The 26403-nt window shown below is 38.4% G+C and overlaps 1 protein-coding gene across 4 annotated transcripts; it reads left to right on the top strand.

The window, feature by feature from the left end:
- The first annotated feature begins 2446 nt into the window (after window positions 1-2446).
- Window positions 2447-26104, top strand: FEM1C (fem-1 homolog C). 4 transcript variants are annotated; one of them, XM_032627506.1, is made up of 4 exons: window positions 2447-2591; window positions 3827-3966; window positions 5312-6029; window positions 21437-26104. In XM_032627506.1, exons 3-4 carry the CDS (start codon window positions 5486-5488, stop codon window positions 22741-22743), a joined length of 1851 nt encoding a protein of 616 aa, XP_032483397.1. In that variant the 5' UTR covers window positions 2447-2591; window positions 3827-3966; window positions 5312-5485; the 3' UTR covers window positions 22744-26104. The 4 variants fall into 4 exon arrangements, 3 of the variants coding, with proteins under 3 accessions (XP_032483397.1, XP_032483395.1, XP_032483394.1); XM_032627504.1 differs by having other exon boundaries at window positions 3855-3966; XR_004349290.1 differs by lacking the exons at window positions 2447-2591; window positions 3827-3966 and adding exons at window positions 4295-4460; window positions 16080-16222.
- Window positions 26105-26403: the final 299 nt, after the last annotated feature.

A 26403-nucleotide genomic window follows, 5' to 3' on the forward strand; every position in this document is an offset into this window, starting at 1 on the left:
TCATTCATCCTATCCTTTCCTGAAGTTAGATGAAGTTAACAAAGTTTACCAAAACTGTGCAAGCAGAATCTTTCATTGAGGTTTCTGGTTTAAGCAGAGACCAGCAAGAATAAAACATTGAAAAATCCCCAGAAGGAAAACTTAAGAAGGAATAGTTTACTAATTATAGGAGATTATATGGACGCCAAAAAATCACAAGGTGGTCAGGCAAATTTGGGAAATTTTGATATACTATTTTACACATACCAAAGTAGCAAGAATTTTAAAAATATAATATCTAGTGGGTACAAGTTTCGGCGAATTCAGCACACTCTCTTGCCACTAGTATAAGCAGATTGGCCTAACTCTTTGGGAAAGTGATACAATATGTATGAGAAGCCAGAAAGATGTTCCGTAATCCAACTCCTGGAAATTTATCCCAAAGCAATACATGAAAAGAAGAAAACAACTTAGACAACTTGAAAATGTTTGTTGTTCTAGTAATAAGGGTGCCCCATCTCTGCTAGTCCAGTTCCTTCCCACCACCCTTTCAGGTAGGGGGTAGTGACCCCTCTGGGCTTACAGTGTCTTGGGGGTCTTGCAGAGAGGTGCCCTCCTAGGGACTTGTAGTGCCTTGGGTGTCAGGGAAGCCCAATGAGTCAGAGCTGTGAATGCAGTGACACAAGACTTCCCCTCAGAGGTAGACTGGGTGTTTGCCTTGGCTCCTGAAAGTGGCTCCTCTTTTGCCTGCCATCCCCTGGGCACTTACCAGAATGGGTTATTCAGAGGCTCCCTCTGGTCCTTTCCCCCTTTTCTACCTCTCTAGTTCCCACCTGTACCACCTGCAGACTCCTTGACCTTGAGTCCATGGTTCTCCTCGTTATATCCCCCAAAATATTCTGAGGCTTTCAGGACCACAGTAATTGCTGATTAAACCAGAGTCCAAAGCCTTAGCAACCAAACCAATCCAAGTCGAACCAAGCAAGCCAAACGAAAAACTTTTCCTCCCCAATCATAAAAGGTGCCCTAGGGCTTCCCTGGTGGCGCAGTGGTTGAGAGTCCGCCTGCCGATGCAGGGGACACGGGTTCGTGCCCCGGTCTGGGAGGATCCCGCATGCCGCGGAGCGGCTGGGCCCGTGAGCCATGGCCGCTGGGCCTGCGCGTCCGGAGCCTGTCCTCCGCAACGGGAGAGGCCACAACAGTGAGAGGCCCGCGTAACGCATAAAAAAAAAAAAAAAAAAAAAAAAAAAAAAAGGTGCCCTAGGAGATGGGTGTTTAGAAACACAATGTAAGATCTTTCAGCAAAACAGAAAACGGAATTTTAGTTGAGTTTCTATTTAAGAAAATAAAAATACTAAAAACAAAGATTGGAAGAACAAATACTGCCAAAATCTGTAGAAACGGAGACAACCTCCAATAGGAGGTTAATGAGTAAATCAGTAGTCTTCAAATATTTTTGTTCACATACATGGAATATTATTTACCCTCTTGCATATTTCTAGGTTAACATCTAAAATTTTTTCGTCGTAAGTTGAGCAGTTGCAAAGGATACAATTTCCTGCATACTGTAAAAATGACATTTTAAGCTAGAATAGTCACTCTTTTAAGTGAATCCAATGAAATCTAAATACCATAGCAATTATGCCTATTATCAGCTATTTACAAAATATATGAACAAGCTCTTCTTTACCTTCAGTATATTTTATGTAATTTATTTTTCTTTTTCACACGTTATAGCTCCATTCCACTTCCCCATCCTCAGGATCATATCCTAGTTTAATGTATTTTTATGTTTGAAAGTATTTTATTGATCATCCTATTATATTTATCTGTGATGAAAATATAAATATATTTAATTTTAAAATTTCCTATGACTGAAAGACTATGTGCTAGAACATTTTCTTCTAGATTAAGATATTGTTATATTTATTAGAAATGATCAGGTATTCTAAACAATGCAAAATATATTACAGATGTTTATAATTACTAAACATGTAATTTTTTACAATTAGTGCATACATTTGTTGTTAAATACTACATCTTACAAGAATGAGACAGAGTTAAGCGTCAATGTTTTTCTCAATTTTTCATTTTTACAAATTCTAAGAAAGTTTTTTTACACTAATAAGTATATGGGGCTGTAAGAAGTGTTGTCACATCAATTCACTCAATTCTTTGAACTCCTTCCAATTATAAACTCACTTAGTGATCTTGAGGTCATACTTTGTTGAAAGTAATTATTTGGAAATCACCTAGCTTGCAAAAGAATTTGTTATCCAGTCATTAGGAGTATACTTTCTCTGTACAGTCCAATATTTTAAATTGATAAAGAACTGACAAAGGTTGCCTGAGGTTTTTTTTTTTTTTTTTTTGCGGTACGCGGGCCTCTCACTGTTGTGGCCTCTCCCGTTGCGGAGCACAGGCTCCGGACGCGCAGGCTCAGCGGCCATGTCTCACAGGCGCAACCGCTCCGCGGCATGTGGGATCTTCCCGGACCAGGGCACGAACCTGTGTCCCCTGCATCGGCAGACGGACTCTCAACCACTCGCGCCACCAGGGAAGCCCTGCCTGAGGTTTTATACCTGGAACAATGCACCATTTTAAGATTCTCAGTGAGTGAAAGTTACGTCCTTATATTTTGCAATTTGGGAAATATATGGCTATTGTAAAAGAGCTGGGCAATGAAACAGGGAGATGCCATACTGCATTCCTTTACCAGCAGATCAGTTTTAGGAAGTGATACAGATGCAAGCTGAAGATTCAGAAACTGGTGGCCTTAAAATTAAGTGTGCACCTACCCCTTGAAAATCCCCTGGGGGATGCTCATGTCCATTTGAAGACCACTGATGTAAATTTTTACATCATCTTATTGAATTTGATAAGAGAGATAGGTCAGCTCACATTAGGCCTTGGTTGGGAAACTGTACTCTGGTGTTTACACCTTGGGAGTGTAGAACTGTGACCTTTAACACTAGGGATAAAACAGCCAATTCCTCTTGGTTGTTTGATTTTTATAGATTGCTACCCTCATCCTTTCTATTCTGCCCTTCTTTATTTTTTTCTCAGTGGTAGTAACCTTAACTTCAATTTTGGAGTACTGATGTTGAGCCTATATACTGACTGCCTGAGGCAAATATAGTGCCCCACTTAAAAATGATTATTAAGACCATAAAAAATGAGAAATCTTTATAGTAAGGTAAAAAAGCAAAATATGTAGTTGTATGAAAATTATTATTTCTATTATACAAAACTACATAAAATTCTGGACAATACTATAAGTAAATATGCAAAAATGAAGTGATTTTTAAATAAAATGTCTTTAATGTTGCATTACTTTTTAAGTAATAATGCTAATTACACTTATGGTGCTGGGGGTCAGATAATGTCTAATCTAACATTCTCTTTCTCTTAACGGTACCAAAAAACTGTGTGTGAGTTTAAGTCCCCCAAAATAAAGTGTTCAAGAGAGTGAAAACTACGTTTTTCAAAACTATTTTCTCATCATGATTCACTATGGGTGTTAAGTCTCCAAACATATTTAAACTCTTCCTCAACCTTGTTTAAAACATCCCATGTGTTAACGTCATGAATTCCACAAGTTTATTTCCTGCTGCACAAAGTAGTAATTCTTTTCATTTATATTAACTTTTTAGCTTCCTCTCATTTCCTGGTTTTACTGTTCAGAGTGAAGAACTCGATGACTTACACTGCTGTTAAGCTTTATCATTCCTTATAGCTTTATATTTTCTTAGAGTTCATATTTTTATAAACTAAGCCATGTTTGGCAGCCTCCAAAACTAAGCTTTTTCTCAAGTTTGTTGCGTTTTTCTTGTTTTGCTTTCTTGAGGCCTCACAACGAGCTCGGTATATTCCAGGACCCACCAAAGGAAGGAGCCTTAGAAGAGACTAGTTTGAGAGAGTTGATGTCTGCGAGAAAGAAAGAATGGCTACCACCCCTCTGGGGGGTTATAGCCTTGGGACCCAAAGGTACCGGAAACCAGCGCCCGAAAGGTGGAGCGCGGAGCAGCCCCCGACACCTCGGCAGCCTCTCCGCCAACCTTCGGCGGCCGCCTCCAGCGTGGCCCCGCCCCGCCCCGCCCCGCCCCTAGGCGGCTGCTCGCAGCAGCCGCCGCCCTCCCCCGGCCCAATGGCGAGGCTGCCGCGTCGGTGATGTGAAGCAGTGCTCTGGCACGTCCGGCCCCCGTCCCGCAGTCCATTACACCATCCGCCGCGGCTGCTGCTGTAGCCGCTGCCCCGCGCAGACTGGGAGGGCGGGAGGCAGTTCGCCGGGGCGGGGCGGGGCGGGGCGGGGCGAGCGGCACGGCCGGATTCATTCCTGTGTGGCGCGGGGTATGGAGAAGCTGTGCGGCCGCAGGCGGAGCTGGGCGTTCTGGACGGCGGCGCGGATAGCGGTCTCATTTTGAGGGGGCAGCCCGAGCCCGAGCGGCCGGCGGCGGCGGGGAGGACTAGCCCCGTGGCAGGTAGTGGAGGCGGCGGCGGCGGCGGTGGTCGGCCGAGCCCGGGCCGCGGCCTGAGGCTCCCGCGGGGAGGCCTGGGCGGGAAGGGGAAGGAGGGCGCTCAAAGGAACGGAAGGCGGGCAGCGGGCTGGAGGCCACAGGCTGATCGGCCTGCGGGAGGGGGTCGTGGTTGATGGAGGAGCTTGGGGAGGGGGCTGCCCCTATCGGGAAAAGGTAGAGGTGAAGGTTGTGTAGGGGTGGCTGTGGTTTGGGGAACCTACGGACCCCTTTGCGGGGCGGGGGGGGGGATCAGAATGGGGCGGGCGAAGTTAGCTAAAAGGCGGCCGGATTTCCTGAGAGCCTCGAGTAGTTTTAAAGGAGAGAGAACCTTTTGGGTGAGGGTTTTGGCGTTAGCTGGCCGCGGTTTGTTGGGTCCGACCTTTTTTGTTCCTTCTCGAAAGCCATCCTGGCCACAGCGAGGCCTTGCAGCCTCGCGCCCTTGGCCCGCTCTCCTCTGCAGATGTGAGAAGGGGAAACATTTCTGCACCCGCGTCTCCTGCCTCTTTGGGTTGTACTCTCTCTGGGCGTGTGCAAAGCAAAACTAGCCCAAAGCTTGGCTGGTTAGGAGGCGAGAAAACCGGTTGCCTGTAGTGTTTAAATTTACCGTATACAGAGAAGGGACTGTCTCCCACCATAACATTTGGGTCTCTGTGTGTATCTTTTGTATTCTTCTTTCCCACCTTTTTTGGCGAGGCGGAGTAGTCCCTAAAGTGTGGCTCCCCCCGCCCCCAGGAGTAAAAATTAAGAAAACCTAGTGTTTTCGCCTTTACCTATGGAAATTTCAAAACCGCTACTTTTTTTTTTTCTTTCTCTAGTTTGGCGCTCTGGTTGTCATGTGTTGGACGGCAATAGACAGAACATACATCCGTTCTGGGGCGCCGTGATTAACATTGAACTTTGGTTCCTGTAACCCTTGCCTGTGTCAATAGAGTTAAGCTGGAGCTTTGCTTTGAAGGATAAATAAAGCACAGCCTCTCAACTGGACATAAATGGATCTAAAGACAGCAGTATTTAATGCAGCTCGAGATGGCAAACTCAGGCTTCTCACCAAATTGTTGGCAAGCAAATCTAAAGAGGAGGTTTCCTCCTTGATCTCTGAAAAAACAAATGGGGCCACCCCACTCTTGATGGCCGCCAGGTATGGGCACCTTGACATGGTGGAATTTCTCCTAGAGCAGTGCAGTGCCTCCATAGAAGTCGGGGGCTCAGTCAATTTTGATGGCGAAACCATTGAGGGGGCTCCCCCTTTGTGGGCCGCTTCTGCAGCAGGACATCTGAAGGTGGTTCAGTCTTTGTTAAATCATGGAGCGTCTGTCAACAACACGACTTTAACCAATTCAACTCCTCTTCGAGCTGCCTGTTTCGATGGCCATTTGGAAATAGTCAAGTACCTGGTAGAACACAAAGCTGATTTGGAAGTGTCAAACCGACATGGGCATACATGCTTGATGATCTCATGTTACAAAGGACACAAAGAGATTGCTCAGTATTTACTTGAAAAGGGGGCAGATGTTAATAGAAAAAGTGTTAAAGGTGAGTTCATATTCATTTTAATTTTTTAAGTGTTTACCACTTATTTTCAGGAAGTTTGATACATAATTATAAGCAGTGGTGTTGAGTAAGCCAACATTGACAGACCTATTTTGATTAGGTCTCCCTTCCAGTATAACCTTGTTGATTGTTTTTTTGGTATTTGATAGTACATGGGACAAATGTGATTAAAAAAAAAAACACCCTCTATCACTGTGTTAAGCAGCATTTTCTCTCTTTATTTGGAGTAACTTCCAATTTATGGGAAGTGGGTTCCCCAAAGTTTAGAGCATGTTAGTGGTAGTTGATCTGAGCCATTAGACTTATGTTTACTTAAGAATATACTTTGATTTAATATATTTTTCTTAGTTTTATTTTCTTAGAATACCCTTGGAGTAGAAACTACTATATTTAGTGAGTCATTGTCATGTTTGTCTTATGTAGGCATTTCATTTGTTATTCTGTCAGGGATGGCTAGGCCATACTGACCCGGGAGGATTAATATCCATGAAAAGGAGAAAATCTGTTCCCTTATTCCATACTTACTGTGTGGCCAATAGAAAATCCTTTCATTAAATATAGCAAGAGAGAAAAGATTTTTTTAAACTGCTACAATGCCCAGAGCAAAACAAGGACTAGGTTAAGCAGATGTGGATTTGCTGACTAGCAACAATGTAAACTTCTTTGTCCAGAAGAAGAGTTCAGGTTTATGGTCGTGTATACTGTTCAGATGATAGTTTAGGATTTTTTTAACCCTTAAAAACAAGTGTTTTGATAGTATAATATTAATACTTAGCATTAACATTATTTTCCTTAAGCATATTTGTTTATACAACAGCAAAGTAATTCACTGCGTAATATTAAAAAACTATAAAACTTAAAGGAGCATACATACATGGTAAAAAAAAAATCACACAATACAAATTGGTTTACAGTGTTTAGTATGAAAAGTAAGTCTTAACACCCTTCATTTCTAGACCTCCAACCCACCAGCTACCATTGTTTACAGTGTTTTGTGTGTCCTCAAGATAGTCTATGCAAATACAAGTATACTTGTCTGTATATCTCTCCTTCTTTCTTCTTTGTTAGTTGATGCATACTGTTCTTTCTTTTTTTTTCACTTTAATTTATCTTGAATGTCATTCAGCTCCAACACACGTGCTACCTCATTCTGTTTCATGGCTACACAGTATTTCATTGTATGAGTGTGCATAATTTACCTAGTCCCTGTTGACAGACAGGTCACATCCAAAATAAACAATGCTGCTGTGAATATTCTTGAACAAATCTGTGGCTTTGCACACTTGTGTGAAAATAATTGTATTATAAATACCTGTAAGTGTAATTGCTAAATCAAAGTGAATGTGCAGTTTATCATTGTGATAGTGACTGATTGCCTCTCAGAGTGGCTAAACCACACAATTATGGGGCACCACATAGTTACTGGACATATTTACTGAAGTTAGTATAATCTTTTTTAAAAAGGTTTGTCATAAAAATGATACAGCCACATTGTGATTTTTTTGTAAATTATTTTCCTGAGGAAATATAAAATCTCACAAAATTCCAGCACTTAGAGATAATCCTCCCAAAGATACTGAATTTTGCATTTAGATATATGTATGATATTTTATATGCTCTTCTGTACTTGTTTTTTAGCTTAATAAATGTTATCCTTAGTGTCATTAATAATAGCTCTTTAGTTTCAGTAGCTGCATACTCTTCTACTAATGGAGTTTTACATTGCTTCTGCCTTCTCACTATAAGAAATGTTTCTGTAAACATTCTTTCTTATGAATGATTTATTGTTTCTGATAATCTTTGATGTAGGTGTTGGGTAAAAGGACAGCATGACTTTCTTTTTTTTAAACAATCACCATTGTTTTAAAGAATGTTTGTTTTAAAAGAACAAATTACTGCTTAATTGACCATGTTAGTATTGGGAATGCTTTGAAATCATACCTAGAAGAGAAAGGGTTAAAAGGTATGGCTGCATGTTTAGGCTTGTTGAATTTTTAGTTTGTTTTGGGCTTTTTATTCATCAGCCTAATGATGTAGAGATTGTTGATAAACTCACGTATTTAAATCAAATTGGGGCATGTTTTAAACTTAGGTCACTGGAGAGATTAGTACTGGTACTATTTTTCCTTCTCTTTTTCAAAGTTCTTTATACTTCTAGAGATATAATGTATGGGAGAACTATACTGTAAATTTTAGTGAGCATTTTCCCTTAGTAAACTGTGAACAATATTTAACTTGATTACTTTTGCTATTTCAGAGGTAATAAAACCTTTTAACACCATCATCATATAGTTTTGTACTTGAGGATGTGTATACTCCCTCTTCTGGCTAATTCTAGAGGTTTTTTTTTTTTTAACCTCAGTATCAATATCTAGTATTTATGCTGTTTAAAGAAGTACACATAAGAGAAAACAATTTATACCAAAAATTGTTTTCATATAGCTTCAGTTTTATATACATACATATATACACATAATACATACGTGTGTAGTATATGTATATATAATATATCACTTTGTGTGCAGTACTTTAACTTTTGCATAGTGCCTTTTAAATTTGACAGTGAGTCTTAAAAAATATTGGGGGCAGATTAAAGTACGTATGTACCTCCCCCCACTCTGGTCCTGAAGCTTCCATTCTTTGATAATTACTCCCTCATCGACTTTTCAGATTTTTTTTTTTATTTTATGGGTTTGGGGGGTAATAAAAAAACAGGAACTATTTGAAACTGAGGCAGGAACACTGGAGAAGGATCTGGTAGAGTGTCAAGAAAGGATTTTTTTTTCCCCCACATTTTTACCCCCATGCAAAAAATGGAAAAGACTGATGGGATGAGGGATAAAATGGAATAATTTCTTAAGAAATTTTATATGTAAACTGTTGGAACTGGTTCTGAAGAAGGAAAATGTCAGTATATTATGCTTGGTTTGCTTAAATATAAAATGCATGTGACTTCTACCTTCCATTACCTTTTAACAGGCAGTTGACATTTGAATATATTATCTAACCTCTTTCCATTACTTTTTAACAGGCTGTTGGCATTTTGAACATGTTTTAACCTAAGGTGGAATTCATTCATTAATCAAGAGAGCACTTATTGAGTCCCTTGAGTGTGCCAGACTGTTTGACTTAGGATATACAAAGATGAGTAAGACAAGATATCCAGTCCTTGATTTCCTGCTCTTCAGGAGCTCATGGCTTGTTTGGAGAGACAGGTTCATAAGCAGATACTTAAACCACACTGTGGTAAACGCAGCAGTAGTGCTTTCTTGTTTTAGATTTTTGGAAATGCTTTATCCCCAACTAACTCATTACCTGAGGGGACAGTGGGTTCCATTTTTTCCCATGCCATTCAAAAGGGGGAGAAAAACTGAGATATTTAGAAATGCTGCTGCAGTTTAACACAACAGTTCATTTTTGAGACAGGAAAGTTGGTTGCTATTCAGGAGTGATTAGACAAGCCCATCTTAGGGCCATAACACTGATCTCAGTACTTCACGGCTATAGTCATCTTTGGCTTTCTTTGTTTTTTTTTTTTTTTTTTTTTTTTTTTTTTGTGGTACACGGGCCTACCACTGACGTGGCCTCTCCTGTTGCGGAGCACAGGCTCCGGACGCGCAGGCTCAACGGCCACGGCGCACGGGCCCGGCCACGGCGCACGGGCCCAGCCGCTCCGCGGCATGCGGGATCCTCCTGGACCGGGGCATGAACCTGTGTCCCTTGCATCGGCAGGCGGACTGTCCACCACTGCGCCACCAGGGAAGCCCTGGTTCTTTTATATTTGAGGGTATTTTTGTTTGTTTGTTTATGTTTTGACTCATAATAGGACTTTGCATATCTATGGAAAAGTTACTTAAACCCTCAATTCTGCTTTTACACCCAAATTCGACTGGAAATTGAGCACCTGCAAGTGATTGGTTGAGTACTACAGACCTACGTAGAACAGCTCTTTGAGTTGGGAGTGGGGAGACTGGCCCCAGAGGACAGGCTGTCCTCACGCATGGGTCAGTTATTTTAGATACCAAGGTAATGAAGTAAATCAGTAATAGGATAACTCCTGTGCATTTTCTGTAGGCCAGATAGTGTGTTGGACATTGTGGAGGCTCTGAAAAGATACAGCACATCGCATTTGTTCACCGCTAAAGGAATGGTATAAATTCATTATATAGGATTTTGGAAGAGTGTACTGACTGGAAAGGCCTCATGGAGTTAACTGGGCTTTGAAAGGATTGTTGGAGTTGAGATCTGCAGAAGGGATTTGATCCAGTTTTTAAGGCGTAGGAAATGGCATAAGGAAAGGCACATTGAGAAATATGCTTGGAGGGTACAGAAATTGGAAAGTAGCATATTTGGACCAAAGGGCAGTCAGGGCTAGAGTATAAAAGGACATTGACTTCCAGGTAAAGGAGTTTGACTTTATTCTTTATGCAGTGGTAGGTAAGTCGGTGAATGTTTTCAGCAGAGGAATGACTGAGGTGTTTGTTTTTTTTTTTTTTAGAGAAACCCATCTTAGTACATTCTAATTCTGTTACATTGTGAGCTCATTGAGGCTAGAGACCTGGTGTTTGTATCCATGTGTTAGAAAGAGTAATCTGGCCCGCAGGGGGCAATTGGTAAATGAGTTTGTTGAATGAATGTGTTGCATTTAGGAGAGGAAAGATTATAAGCTCTCGGATGGCAAGAACTGTGTTTTCTGGTCCTTGTAGTACAGAAATACGTACATGAAGACATTAAGACAGTGATTGTGAAGTGCGTGGTACAGGTAGAACTCTATAGGAGTTTAGAAAAGGGAGAAAACCATGTAGGCTCGTAAATATGGTTAGCTTTAAAAGGGTTTGAGAGAGCTAGATCAGGCAGTTTTTTGCCTCGTTTTTAAAAATAAATAAATCTCTTATTTATTTATTTATGGCTGCACTGGGTCTTCGTTGCTGCATACAGGCTTTCTCTAGTTGTGGCGAGTGGGGGCTACTCTTTGTTGCAGTGCAGTGGCTTCTCTTGTGAGCACGGGCTCTAGGCGTGCGGGCTTCAGTAGTTGTGGCACACAGGGCTTAGTTGCTCCGCGGCATGTGGGAATCTTCCCAGACCAGGGCTCGAACCCCTGTCCCCTGCATTGGCAGGTGGATTCTTGACCACTGCGCCACCAGGGAAGCCCACCAGGTGGATTCTTAACTACTGTGCCACCAGGGAAGCCCCTATTTGCCTCTTTATTATGGAAGTTTTCTAACTTATATGTAAGTGGAGAAAGAGAGAAGAATACTTTGAACCATTATGTATTTATCACCTTGCTTCAACATTTATTCACATTTGCTAATATATGTTAAAAAATATGTTTCTCCCTCCTTTTGTTCTCTGCAGTAGCTTGAAGCAAACCCCAGGCATTCTTTCTCTCCTATAGTATAGGCAGTTTAGGGTATAGATGTATTTCAATCAAGAGAATGTTAAAAAAAAAGAAATCCTTTTTTTCTCTTATCCACTGTAAATCCAAAGGAATTTCATGTAAGAAAATCTCCACTGTAAATTAAGAATGGTTGGTATTAAGAGAATGGACAATGACTATTGTCATGTAGGTAGTTTATTTGTATACTTCAGGACTGAGAGTGTTGGAAGCTGAAATTCTGTTTTTCTTCTTTGAGAACTCTAGCTCAGCTCTTGGTTACCTCAGAACACACCTAGTAGCAGAGAAGAGTGAAAGAGAGGGATTTAAAATTTCTTTCTACTCTGTAACATTCCATACTTATTTTGTTATAATAATAATGTTTAACTAGTTGAATTCATTAACATTTTAATCCCAGATCAAGTTGCTCCTGCAAGTTGTTTCTTTTCTTGTTCATCCTTTTCCCTCCTGTATCTCCTGGCACACTTTCTCTGTGTCTTCAGGGAAACTTGGCATCCTAGTTGGGGAAGCTAAACTGTAGATGATGTGTCTATTGAGTGCAGTAGGGAAATATCTATTGTGTTCCTCTGTCCCTGAAGATTGGATTGTAGACTGTGTCCTCACAAGATTGAACTGAAGATGGTGAAAATGAGTAGATCCTGAACACTACTGTTATTTCAAAGTCATCCCCAGCAACACAAACTTAAGGCAGTGGTTAAGTTTTACTTATTGATCTTTTAGCTACATGTAGTTCCCTCACTGAGTTCATCTTTATGAGATTTTAATCACATTGATTAAATTAAATTTGTTTAAAAGAAAATTTAGGAAGCCCATGGCATTCTAAAGATGTATGCTACTGAGACATCGGGAATGCATGTGTTGGAAGATAGAGGTGGAAGAGTTGGGGAGAGGCCCAGGTAAAGAAGTCACATGGATGCAAATTTGATTAAAATATCTCTTTTCCTCTTTTTTCCCTACCTTTGGGTAGAGCTGCAGTTGAATAGAGAGTCTGAACTAGAATGTAAATCTGAATTGTAATGTTGATGTTTTCATCAACTTATGTTGTGTAATTTTCATCAAATTATACTATTATTAGTTGAATTTAGTCCTGATCCCTTAGCTCAGATATTACTGCTTGCTATCAAGACCCATTTCAAAGGCAAGTCCTCATCCCCCTTGAGTCACATAAATGCATCTTGAGCATTTATTAGCATTTAACTTTGTATTGAGCTCAAGGACCTGTATTGTTAAATTTCTCTGTGTTTCCTAGCTCACTGCCTTATATAAAGAATTAATGAGGGGAAGGCACGTGGTAATCTTGATACCAGTAGTTTTTTTTTTTTTTGCGGTACGCGGGCCTCTCACTGTTGTGGCCTCTCCCGTTGCGGAGCACAGGCTCCGGACGCGCAGGCTCAGCGGCCATGGCTCACGGGCCTAGCCGCTCCGAGGCATGTGGAATCTTCCCGGACCGGGGCACGAACCCCTATCCCCTGCATTGGCAGGCGGACTCTCAACCACTGCGCCACCAGGGAAGCCCCCTATCCTATTTTTGATCCTTTTTTTTTTTTTTTTTCAAACTCTTGTCCTTGAGTATCTCTGGTGTTACAGCATACATGGGGAAGGAAAATATTCTGAGCAGAGGAATCTTCTAGTGCTCCTTTGATATCCTAAAGTTTTCCTCTTTACCCCTTCCCGCCTGCTCCCTTAACACATACCAATTAGCTATTCCAGGAGTAAAATGCTTGGAATCAGCCTTGTTATGGAGTTGAACTGCACCCCTCCCCCCCGGCCCCCATGTTTATAGGTGGACCTCTCTTAAAGACTCGGCTTAGCCCCAGCTGCAAGGTAGAAGAATGGATGCCAAGCACAGCAGGCTAAAGAGGAGAGATGATGAGCGAGCTGGAGCTGTCGTGTAAGCTGGCTCTGCTCGCCGCACGACAGGCCAGCAAATCGGGAGACGAGGTGTTGAGGCAAGGAGTACCACTTTATTCGGAAAGCTGTTAGACTGAGAAGATGGCAGACTAGGGTCCCCCAAAAAACCACCTTATGGGGTCTGGATGCCAGTTTTTTTTTACAGAATCGGAAGTAAAGTAAAAAGGCAGAATAGAGAGGGAGAGGTGGGGAGGAAGTAAATTTAAAAGGGCCATCAGTCTTGTAGAACATCTCTGGAATGGCCAGCCTCCCGGAGGGGGGATGTGTTAATTTCTTTTTTCTTGCAGCGATTCACAGGTGGGTAGGGTTCCCTGAGGCAGGCAATTATGTATGATTATAAAAACAAAAGCAACGAAAAGTAAAGGCTAAAGTCAAAGAAACAGATCCAACATGGAGTCAAAATTGGCTGTTCCCTGTTACAATAAGTAGTTTTTGTGCATTTCCAGACATATCTGTTATGATAAAAAACCTTTTAATTGCTGTTTCTATCAGTCAAAACTTATACTTTACTAAAAACAAATACTTCGATTTTAAAACAGCTTTGAGACATAATTCACATACCATTCACGCATTTAAAAAACACCCATCATTGATTTTTAGTATGGTCACAGATTTGTGCAGCCATCACCACAATTACTTTTTTTTTTTGGTTGTGTTGGGTCTTCGTTGCTACGCGTGGGCTTTCTGTAGTTGCGGTGAGTGGGAACTACTCTTCGTTGAGGTGCGCAGGCTTCTTATTGCGGTTGCTTCTCTTGTTGGAGAGCATGGGATCTAGGCGTGCGGGCTTCAGTAATTGTGGCACACGGGTTCAGTAGCTGTGGCTCGCGGGCTCTAGAGCACAGGCTCAGTAGTTGTGGCGCGTGGGCTTAGTTGCTCTGCGGCATGTGGGATCTTCCTGGACCAGGGCTTGAACCCGTGCCCCTGCATTGGCAGGCAGATTCTCAACCACTGCGCCATCAGGGAAGCCCAGTTCCCTAAGTTTTGAAAAACATAAACTGTAATTTAACCACCACTACAATAGAGGTGGAATGAAAACTTCCTGTATGCCCCTTTGCAGTTAACCATTCTCTCAGCACCCACCCTCTGGCAATCACTGGTCTGTTATCTGTCCTTACAGTTTTTTAGGCATTAATTTTAATAGTGAAAATTCTGAAGGAATGCAGATGTCCATCAACAGAGAAGTGTTTATGTAAATTATGACATGCCTCCTTACTTGAACTTTAACCATAAAGCCATTAAGAGTGATTATGTAGTATCTGTGTAAATAGTTCATGTAGACTATATACATGGAACATGACAAAATGACTAAGATGTAGGTGAAAAGCAGGAAACAGTTGTATATTTTCTGATTACAACTTTATCAAAATATACTATGTAAAGACACTTGGAGACATGACATAGTTGCTGTAAAATTATGCTTTTGTATTGGGGTTTTTTTTTGACCTCTGTTTTCTTAACTTTTAAGTAATGGTCTAGGTTATAATTCAGAAGTTTTTTAGGGCTTCCAGGGCATGAAAGTGTGGCGGTTATATACTTAACCTGTTAGAATAATAAAGGTGATCCCCTCCTGCTAAGATTTTACTTTTTTTTTAAATGTATTTATTTATTTTATTTATTTATTTTTGGCTGCGTTGGGTCTTCGTTGCTGTGCGCAGGCTTTCTCTAGTTGCGGCGAGCAGGGGCTACTCTTCATTGTGGTGCACAGCCTTCTCATTGCGGTGGCTTTTCTTGTTGCAGAGCATGGGCTCTAGGCATGCAGGCTTCAGTAGTTTGGCACATGGGCTATAGAGCGCAGGCTCAGTAGTTGTGCACGGGCTTAGTTGCTCTGCGGCACGTGGGATCTTCCTGGACCAGGGCTCGATCCTGTGTCCCCTGCATTGGCAGGTGGATTCTTAACCACTGTGCCACCAGGGAAGCCCTAAGATTTTAGTTTTTAAAATTATTTTGTCCTTATTTGAATCATTTCTTGTGATATCAAGTATTAAAAATTTAAGAATCTACCTTAGCTTTGATATTGTGCTAACTGCTATCTGGGATATAAAGGAAATATAACATAGCCTCTGTGTACTTTAGGAATAGACAGTTTAGGTAAGAAAACCTATTTGTGAAGCACTAACATATTATGTAAGGTATTACGTAAGATTATAATAGTAGATAGATATAACATGAGTACTTACCAGGATGAATGAAACATTTATTCACCAGGCATTCTCAAAATGATAAATTGACATAGTATAACCAAGAAGGCCTCTTTGAGCAGCTGAAATTTCTGGTGCAACTTGGAGAAGAAGAAGTTAAAAAGGCAAAGAAGAAAGAGTATATTGACAGGAAAATTAAGAGAAGAGGCATGGAGGTGGAAGTAAGTGGGACTATTCCAGGAACTGGGAGAGGTAACTTAGAATACAGTGATGGGAAGCCTAAGCAGTTTCTTTGCCTTGTGTGTGGCTGGTATTGATGATGTCTTTTGGGTTAGAGAAGGTGTTGGCAAACTCTGGCCCAGAGGTCAAATCCTGCCCACCCCGTGTTTTTGTACTGCCTGAGAACTAAGATATATTTTTTATATTTTTTAATGGTTGAAAAAAAAATCAAATGAAGAGTAATATATCATGACATGTGAAAATTACACAAAAGCCACATTTCAATGTCCATAAGTAAAGTTTTGTTGGAAAACAGCCATGTCCATTAATTTAACCAATTGCCTATGGATACTTTTTGTTATATGGTAGAGTTGAGTGATTACAACAGAGACCTTATGGACTGCAAAAGCTGGAATACTATCTAACCCTTTACAGAAGAAGTTTGCTGGCTCCTGGGCTAGATTCACAGAGCAGCATTCATACTGGAGATGACAACGAATGAGGCTAGAGAGGTAGGTTAGGGAAATATTTCTCTTTTTAAAAATCTATTTCCCAGAGTATATCTTCTTATGTGTGTTCCCACTACCAAGATTAAGCTTTACTTCACATGACATGCCTTCTAAAACTATAGATTTCTGCCTTGTTGCTTTCTCATCCTCACACAGATAGTGCTTTGAGAATCAATGCTGTAGAATTTTGAAATCTTAAAGATTTTCAGCTATTTCTTTAGAGGAAGCATGAAAGCTTTTGAGCTGGAAAGTAATATGATTGGTGGAAGTTTTATTATGATGCTTGGTTTATATTAGAAATAACTTATTCACTGGAGTGTAGTATGACTAGCATTTAAAATATGACCTTAGTAATGAGCAATACACTGAAATGGCAATTGGGAGACATGGGTTTTTATTTTACTACCAGTTTCTCTGGTTTCTGTTTGTAGAACAAGTTTATCTTCTCTACTTTGCATAGTTATTAATATAAGTTCGCAATAGTTAATACAATTTAGGGGAAAAATGCCGTGCTAGCATACTGGTACCTTTTCTCTTCATTTATTTCTGTTTTTTATTATTTGCTTCTAGTCTCTCTAGGTTTAATATATTGTTTTTCCCCTATAAGTTCTTGAGATGGAAACTTAGCTGTTTTTTCAAAAAGCCATTCTTTTCTAATGTACATTTAAGCATAGTTTTAGCCATATCCCACAAGATTTTTTTATTTAACATTTTTATTACCATCCAGATAAAAATATTTTCTGCTTTCCATTGGGATTCCTTCTTTGACCTGTGGCCTATTTAAAAGTATATTTTTAAATTTCAAATATGTGGAGATTTTTCTAGGTTTTTTTTTTTTTTTTTCCCGCTTGTTTTTAATCTAACTTGTATTGTGGACTTAGAACCTAACTTGTATTGTGGACTTAGAACATACTCAGTGATTTCAGTCCTTTGACATTTGTGTGAGTCTCATTTTATGGCCCAGAATGTAGTCAGCATTTGTATATGCTCCATGTGTCCTTAGAAAAAAACTAAATTCTATAGTGTTCATTTAATTTTCAATATCCTTATTGGTTTTGGTCTCCTAAACTGAAAAAGGTGTGTTCAAATGTATTATGAGTGGATTTATCTGATTTTCCTTGTAGTTCTGTTGATTTTTGCTTTATTTATTTTGCTGTTTTTAGGTGAAAACAAATTTGGAATTATATCTTTCTGTTGTTTTGAATTTTATGTCATTATAAAATGTTTATCTGTAATGGTTAATTTTTGCATAAAGTATATATATTTTTTCATCTTTTCACTTAAACCTTTTTCTATCCTTACATTTAAGGTATTTCTCTTGTAAGCAGCATGTAGTCGAGTTCTATGTGTGTTTGTATTTTCAGTCTGACAGTTTTTGTCTTTTAATGGAACATTTAGTTTGCTTGTATTTAATGTAACTACTTATATATTTGGGCTTTAATCTCCTAGCTACTTACTGATTTTTATTTGTCTACCTGTTTTGCTTTGTTTCTGTCTTTGTTTGGATTATTTTTCATTTTTTCTCTATATTAGAGGATATAGTAATTATATGCATGCATACCCTCTATTATTTTAGTGGTTACTCTAGATAGTACTACTTTGACTTATCAAAGGCTAACATAAATTTCTTATTTTACCTCTTTCCAAGTAAGGCAGAAATCTTAGAATACTTCAACTCCAATTACCCTCTTTACTTCTATGCTATTGCTGTCAAGCATTTTTCTTCTATATGTGTTTCAAACCCTGTTACAAGATATTATTTTTAACGTCAATATTTATTTAGATATCTCACAAATTTACCCTTTCTGTCAATGTTGATACTCTCCTTTCTAGGCTTCCACGTGGCTCATCTTTTCTTTCTCACCTGAAACGGTCCTTTACTTCACAGAATTCTAAGTTGGCATTTATTTTCCTTTAGTGCTTTAAGGCTTCTCTTGTTTCTGATTAGAACTTTGCTGTCAGTCTAATTGTTCTTTGGCAGGTCATGTCCACCTATTCTTTGGCTTTAAGATTTTTCTCTTTGTCCTTAGTTTTTAACGGTTCTGCTGTAGAGTGCCTCGGTGTGGCTTTTTTTGTCTATCCTTGTTGTTTATAAAACTTATTAAATTTATGCTTAATCTTTCATCAGCTTCAGAAGATTCTCAAACTTTGTCTCTTTAAATATTGCTTTGGGCCTATTTTCTTAGTCTATAATTCTGGTTTTAAGCATGTTATCCCTTCTGACATCGTTTCCTCTGTCTCTATAGTCTCCTGTTTTTCCATTCTTTCACTTGCATGCTTCTTTCTATGTATTTTCATCTGGCTTAATTTTCTAGTTCACTAATTCTCTATTCAGCTATGTGTAGTCTGCTTTTAAAGCCACCCATTGAGTTTTTCAGTTCTAGAATGTCCATTTGGTTCTTTTTTGTAGTTCACAGTTTTCTGTCTAATTCTCAAATTTTTAAAAAATATCTGAATACTCTAAGCATAATTATTACTTTAAAGTCTGTGTCTGATAACTGTATTATCTAGATCTTCTGTTGGGCTTTTCTCTTAGCTCTTATCCTTGGTTTTTGTGCTGTGGTTCCTTGTTTTCTCTTCTGTCCATTATTTTTGATTGGATACCAAACATTATATATGAAGAATATATAAAGATAATTTGAGCTCTTGTATGATAATATCTTCATCTAAGTAGTATTTGTATTTGCTTCTGGCTTTTGATTACATATATACTAGCAGTTCTGGATTACTTTAATTCAATATAAAGATGATTTTAACTTGCATTTCAGTGCCTCTGAACGCTGGTTTCTTTGCACTTCACCTTAACTCCTAGAGAGCAGCCCTTCAGAGCTATAACCTAAAGTGTATAGGGATTTCTTAATGGGCTTTGGACTCCAGTTTTCTCCTCTAGCTCTGAAAGGTCAAAAGCTCTGCCCAGTTTTTTAGCTGCCTATTCCAGAATCAGTAGAGGTCATTGGGGAAAGCTTCCCCAAATTCTGGACTTTACTTAACTAATTTTCTTTATTCTCCTGGATGTTGTCTCCCTGTGAGCTCTTACAGGCGGTCATACAGATTTTTTTTAAATGCAGTTTTCAGCTTTTCTGGTTCTGATTGGGAGGGTAATCATGCTACCTCTGCCAATACTAGATGTGAGAGTCTCTTATTCCTTTAAAACAAAAAACAAAACAAAACAGAACATTTTTTCAGTATATGGTGTATTCAAAATATATATATTCTGCATTTTTCTAATATGTCAATTCAGTTACTTAAAAAACTGGCTTTGCTGCATTCTTTTTCTTGATTTTATTATTCTGAATAGAGAAGAATGCCATCTAAGCCTTCTCTTTATATTTCTATTATATTGTCTATTTCTTAGAGAAAATGGGAATATTAGGGATCCATAATTCAAAAGAGTTTTAAAAATATACTTAGTAGTAGTCATGTTTAATTGAAATTATTTTGAGCAAATGAACATTAGTAGTCAGAAGTTCTGGGCTCTCTTAGTGGTTGGTTACCATACACATTGCTAAAACATTCTATCAGACACCCTTCCATCGTAGACCACTGGAATCCTGGGTCACAACATATCCAGATTTTTTAATATAATCCCTATAGATATCATGGAAGACTAATAAACAGGATAAACTTGTGAAGAGATTTAAAGCCCTAATGTATTACAACTTGTGCTTTTTGGAATTTTATCTGTAGACCTGTTACATGAAGTATTCAGGTTTAAACAACTTTCTAGTACACATCCTATGTCAGGGGTCCTCAAGGCCACCCCCATGTTTGCAGGTAACTTAGCATACAGTTGTACTCATGGCTAAGAGTTATTACAGTGGTATAATAAGGACATGTACCTGGATCATAAGAGGAAAGGCACAGTTGGGGCCTAGAGGAATCTTTGTGCAGGCTTTTTTATGCTCTCTCCTTCCTGTGAGGTCACAAAGAGCTGTCTTCCGCTAGCAACATAAATACATGTGTGCAATATTCCTGCCCAGGGAAACCCATTTTGGTTGATTAGAGAATGGTTAGAGACTCAATGTCCAGGTTTTTATTGGGCACTGGTCACAAAGGCACCCTCTGCTGAGCACATACGCAAAATTCCAGAGTCCCAGAAGGAAAGCAGGTAGTCAGCATAAAAGCCACCCTTATCATTTAGGGAAAGTTTTATATCTTGGAACTGTTTACCAGACAACATTCTAGATGCCAGCCCAGGGCCATCCTTGCAAGCAGGTCTTTCTAAAGATAGCTGTCTCAGCCAGCTATATTAGTTATTTTTCACACACATGCCTAATAAGACTGTTGAAATTTTCTGTAAACATTGTATGTAGATATCAAAGGTCTGCATGATAATTTCTGTTTTGATCATTAGTAGAATGTTTAGATTAAATTTAGGTAGCTAAAATGAGTGATTATGTCTTAGTATGTTCCATCCACACAGCCTTTTACTAATGTGCCAGTGTCTATTGTCAGTTTTAATGCATGTGTGGGAAGAATCGGACGGTGTTAGAACATTTAGTACATTTAAAAAGAATGTTTAAGAAAATTAAATTACAGTGGGAAATAATCCATTATGAAAGGACACTTCAGATGTCTCCTTTTAAAGTTCATGTTGAACCACCCACATATTTTTTAGGTTTCAGTGGACTTGTTTTTCTTATGTGAGTTTTTTGAAGAAAGTATTGTACTTTGTTACCAAGATTTTTGTAACAGTTGAGGTTCACTTGGTAATCAGAAATACTGAAAAAATAATTTCTGGCTCTTAGAATCAAATTGGAGACCCTTAGGTGTTACAGACTAGATTTCTTATTTATAAATGTGGAGTCTGACCCAGAAAGTTAAGTGACTGTCAGCAAAACTGTAAATAGCTGGTTAATTTCATTTCATCAGTTTTTAGTTGTAGAATATACACTTGAAAACATTACTGAAAAATATCAAGAGGCCGTGGATTAATTTTGAATTTCATTTAGTGACTTTGAATATCTTTTCATGCCTTATTTTGTCATTTCGTTTATTCAAAGAATTTAACCAATATTTTTTCCCCCTGCTGTGTGTCAGACATTAGCTTTAGGTGCTGGGGATCATTTTTTTCTTATTTGTAATCAAATTAAAGTATGTCCCATTGAGGGCAGCTTGGAGCTGCCTGCTTTTCTTTAGATTCTAAAGTATACATATGTATTACATTATATCCTGGTCCCTCAAATATGTTATCTCTTTTTTTTCCTCCTCCTTAAGGTAATACTGCATTGCATGATTGCGCAGAATCTGGAAGTTTGGACATCATGAAGATGCTTCTTATGTATTGTGCCAAGATGGAAAAGGATGGTTATGGAATGACTCCCCTCCTCTCAGCAAGTGTGACTGGTCATACAAATATTGTGGATTTCCTGACTCACCATGCACAGACCAGCAAGACAGAAAGGATCAATGCTCTAGAGCTTCTGGGAGCCACATTTGTAGACAAAAAAAGAGATCTCCTTGGGGCTTTGAAATACTGGAAAAAGGCAATGAACATGAGGTACAGTGATAGGACTAATATAATTAGCAAACCAGTACCACAGACACTAATAATGGCTTATGATTATGCCAAGGAGGTAAACAGCGCAGAAGAGCTAGAAGGTCTTATTGCTGATCCTGATGAGATGAGAATGCAGGCACTATTAATTAGAGAACGTATTCTCGGTCCTTCTCATCCTGACACCTCTTACTACATTAGATATAGAGGTGCTGTCTATGCAGACTCTGGAAATTTCAAACGATGCATCAACCTATGGAAGTATGCTTTGGATATGCAGCAGAACAATTTGGACCCTCTAAGCCCGATGACCGCCAGCAGCTTATTATCTTTTGCAGAACTGTTCTCTTTTATGCTACAGTATAGGGCTAAAGGTCTGGGAACCACTGTTACATTTGATGATCTTATGGGCATACTGTGCAAAAGTGTCCTTGAAATAGAGCGAGCGATCAAACAAACTCAGTGTCCAGCAGACCCATTACAGTTAAATAAGGCTCTTTCCATTATTTTGCACTTGATTTGCATATTAGAAAAAGTTCCTTGTACTCTAGAACAGGATCATTTCAAAAAGCAAACTATATACAGGTTTCTTAAGCTGCATCCAAGGGGAAAGAATAACTTCAGCCCTCTTCATCTGGCTGTGGACAAGAATACTACCTGTGTAGGGCAGTACCCTGTTTGTAAATTTCCATCTCTGCAAGTTACTGCGATACTGATAGAATGTGGTGCTGATGTGAACGTCAGAGACTCGGATGACAACAGTCCCCTCCATATCGCTGCTCTGAACAACCATCCAGACATCATGAATCTCCTTATTAAATCAGGTGCACATTTTGATGCCACAAACTTGCACAAACAAACTGCTAGTGACTTGCTGGACGAGAAGGAAATAGCTAAAAATTTGATCCAGCCTATAAATCATACCACATTGCAGTGTCTAGCTGCTCGTGTCATAGTGAATCATAGAATATACTATAAAGGGCATATCCCAGAAAAGCTAGAGACCTTCGTTTCACTTCATAGATGATAATTTGACTGTTGAAGCACGACTTGGTAACAGTTGTTTCATAAATGAGCACTGTTGTGGTAACACCAGCATTCATTTAGCTTGATTTCATCGTGCTCTCATTGGCTAAAGCATTGTAAGCATCAAATTTACAGGACTGGTTTCCCAGTATTTAATATAAATATACCATATAATATATTGTTTGTGAATTATTGAGAAATGTAATCTCATATTCAGATTTCTAAAATTGTCTGCCAAAGGCTTATCCATTCTGGTTTTGTTTGCTGTTGGGTGTTTGGGACAGAGTTAACCATTTTTCAGTGGTGTCTTTATACTTTTCTGGTTTGTGAATTTTATACAATTGAATGTCTTTTTTGTGCTTCTTCCTTCTCTTCTCTGAGCTTCTCCCCTGTTTCCACCTCATTTTTAACTTAACCATTTCTACTTATCAGTTTCTTTCCCCTTATGGATCCATGTTAGGTTGTACAAACTTTATGGACTTGTTACCATTTGCAGTTACCATAAGTGCTTTATCTTCTCTATGCACTGGCTTCAACTTGACTGTTGTATGTTAGCATATTTTCTATGCAGCAGTTGGTCACCTTCAACTCTGAAACACTGCTAAGTATGTTACAAAGTTTATTTTACGAAAGTACTCTTGTAGCATGACAATTTTTAGAGCTACAGGTTAGCTACCAGAGCTCAAGCTTTTTTGTTGTTTTTTTCTTTACATCTGAAGTTTCTTTCTCTAATCCACTGAAATTATCGTGTGCTAAATTTGGGAAACAAAGCTATTCTAACTCATTAACCCAGTTGAAATTTAGGTCTGTCGTCTTAATATATCATGCAGTAAAAGGAAGAATCTTTTATAAAGTGACCCACCTTTCATGCTGCGCCAGCATTGTCCTGCTTGTGCTGATGATGTGATTAGGTATAGAGAATTTGCTTAAATTTAACCTCAAAGTTTTATCACACAGCTTAATGAGTCACACTGAACTATTCAGTAATTGAACTGCAAATCACTTTTATTTACAAAAAAGAGCTGAAGCATGTCAGTGGCATGATGCTTGCCAAGCCAGATCTAGGCATCTAGGATAATTAAGGTATTTTTAGTATGCAATTTACTGCCATAGTATCAGAGGTCAGTAACAGTGTTCCTTCTTTCTTCAAGCTTAAGTATACCTTTGAAGATAACTTGCATGAATTACTTTGGTCTCAATTATTTGTCACCCTAATTAAACACAAAAGGTTGCAGTGCTTCCTCTTCCCTTACTGAAAATTAGCTTTTCTTTTTCTTTCTCTTTCTCTCTTCCTTTCTTTTCTTTCTTTCCTCTCTCCCTCCCTTCTTTGTTTTCTTTTTTTGATTTTTTTTTTCACAGCTTTGCTAATGCCACAGAAAGGGCTCTTTTAACTTAAGAAAAAATAAGTGAAAAGTACTAAAAAAGATTCAGGTAATTATTATTCAGCACTTTATTGTTATTCAGAATAAAATTTATGATGGCATATTTGCCCTGCAAATGTCTTAATGAAATTGTTCTGAATAAAAAGCTCCTTATTGGTTTGAGGAAAAACTCAGTTTACCTGTGAGTTTAATGAGCCTGATCACTTGGATTTTTGTGTTAACATTTTATTCTGAGGGTTGATGTAGGGGTATTTAAGGAGTCATCATTGCAAACAGTCACATTAGGTTTATTTCATCTTTACTTAGTAAAAAACTTGTAATGAAGAATAGTAAATAAACAAAAAAGCATTAGACTTACTTTCTGGTTAAATAATTGAAGTTTAATTTTTTAAAAGATATCCTTACTCATTTTACTAGGTTGTATATTTAACTTCACCATTGAAAAAGGTGATTTGGATATAAATGGTTGCTCTGCAACCTTTTGATGAAGAGATTTTAATATCTTGTTTACTATAGGAAAATTTGATGAAATATTTGAACTGCCACATAAATTAAGAATAGTTTGTGATTCAGATAATTATTCTAGAAATATCAGATATCAATTTTTGAAATCATTTGCCTCTGACCTTCTGGAATAAGAATTATATGCGTGAACAGCCTTTTTTTTTTAAAGAAAGGAAAATTTTGCAAGCACAGTAAATCTACATTAGTTGATCTCAATAATTTTGGGGTGAACGGTGAGCAATTGGATTTTAAGTGATATAATATTCCTTTTTTTGGGAGGGTGTAGGAGGGCTTACATGCTCTTATAGTAAGGCACATCTCACACTATTTTATAGGTGAATTTGAATTGTGCAACTCTAGTATAAAATAAGGATTTCTTTACATAGCATTTTCCCACCACTGAATATAGATAACTTAGAACTATTCCTCAGTCTTGATAACTGAAATGCCTTATTTCAATTAAGATACAGTTCTCTATTTGCCATCTCCCCAAATGATGTTAGGAGCTCTTGAAAAATCACTTAGTTTAAAAGCTCAAAATTGTCCATTTTATTTTAGAGGAGGTTGTTTCATAAATGTGCCCTCAGACACTGTTTAAGGCCTTTGTCAGGAAGTATTCACAAAATTGTGAGACTGAATTTAAAGAAAAACTTAAGTTTGTGTTATTTTTTTTAACCAACAGATGAGTAATTTAATAATGAGCTAATTGTACTCTCACTCTCAACTGTACACTGTAGTATGGTAATGTTGGCTGGAGCTAATGTATAAGTTTTGGTTGCATTTCCATAAAAATCCCCTGTTAAGGCCTGCTGAATTTTAGATGTTCCACTCTTGATCATTTCTGTAAAAGAAATGGTCATTTTATTTAGATGCCAGTCTACATTATAAAGACAAGTGGATTACAGATTTTAAAAATAGTCATTTTCTTATCCATAAATCTGACAGGGACATTAGCCCAAATCAACCAAAGGTAATTTGGTGCCCATTATGATTTTGCAGTTAAGTGACTGCTCACTTGTAAAGTGACTTAATGTATAATGTTTTCGAGGCCCCCATCTCCTGTGACTTGGGAAAACTGTTGAGGTTATGTTTGAAAAAGTAGCTCCTTAAAATAATATTACCCAGCAGAAGCCTTAGGTTGAATTTTACAGGTATAATAATCCTTTTAATTTCCCCAGAATTGTGGGGGCCGGATGAGATAATAACCATTTTCCTGTGCACTGTAACAGCAGCATTATTGCTTGGAACTTTAACCATTTTAGTTACTAAGAAAACTAAAATTAATTGATTGTCATCTTTTTCTTTTTGCCCTCATACATCACTAAGCAACTAGTTTCTCTCCCTTTTGTCAATTCCCATTGTGTATTTTTCCAAAAAGTACTGTATTCAGATGCCAGCCAATAAACTGTCACACAATGGAAAATGATATGCCACAACATTCATTGTAAGGTTTAATAAAATTAAATTTGCGCCAAACACTAGTGTATTCTTATTAACTCAATACTTGACTGATGTTATCTTAAGGCATATGATAGTGGACTCCTTTCTCAAAAACACCTACTGGTAATTTATAGTCAGTTAGAACTCACGAGTTAGCATTTATTATTATACTAGTATGTAAAAAACAAAGATGATTTATGTAGTTTATTCTAATTTTTTTTTCCAGTAAAGAGCACAGAAACTAAAGATACAGGAAGATTTTTGTTGTGGGATGCATGGGAGAGGGACTGCTTTTAACTCTTGTTTTTTAACTGGTCTAACTCAGTTTTTTAACT

This window comes from Phocoena sinus, chromosome 3 (genome assembly GCF_008692025.1).
Source record: "Phocoena sinus isolate mPhoSin1 chromosome 3, mPhoSin1.pri, whole genome shotgun sequence".
NCBI classification, from domain to species: Eukaryota; Metazoa; Chordata; class Mammalia; order Artiodactyla; family Phocoenidae; genus Phocoena; species Phocoena sinus.

Coding starts and splice junctions, on each gene's coding strand:
- FEM1C (XM_032627506.1), top strand. CDS start 5,486: ATGGATCTAAAGACAGCAGTATTTAATGCAGCTCGAGATGGCAAACTC. Junction 6,030..21,436: donor TAATAGAAAAAGTGTTAAAG/GTGAGTTCATAT, acceptor CTCCTCCTTAAG/GTAATACTGCATTGCATGAT.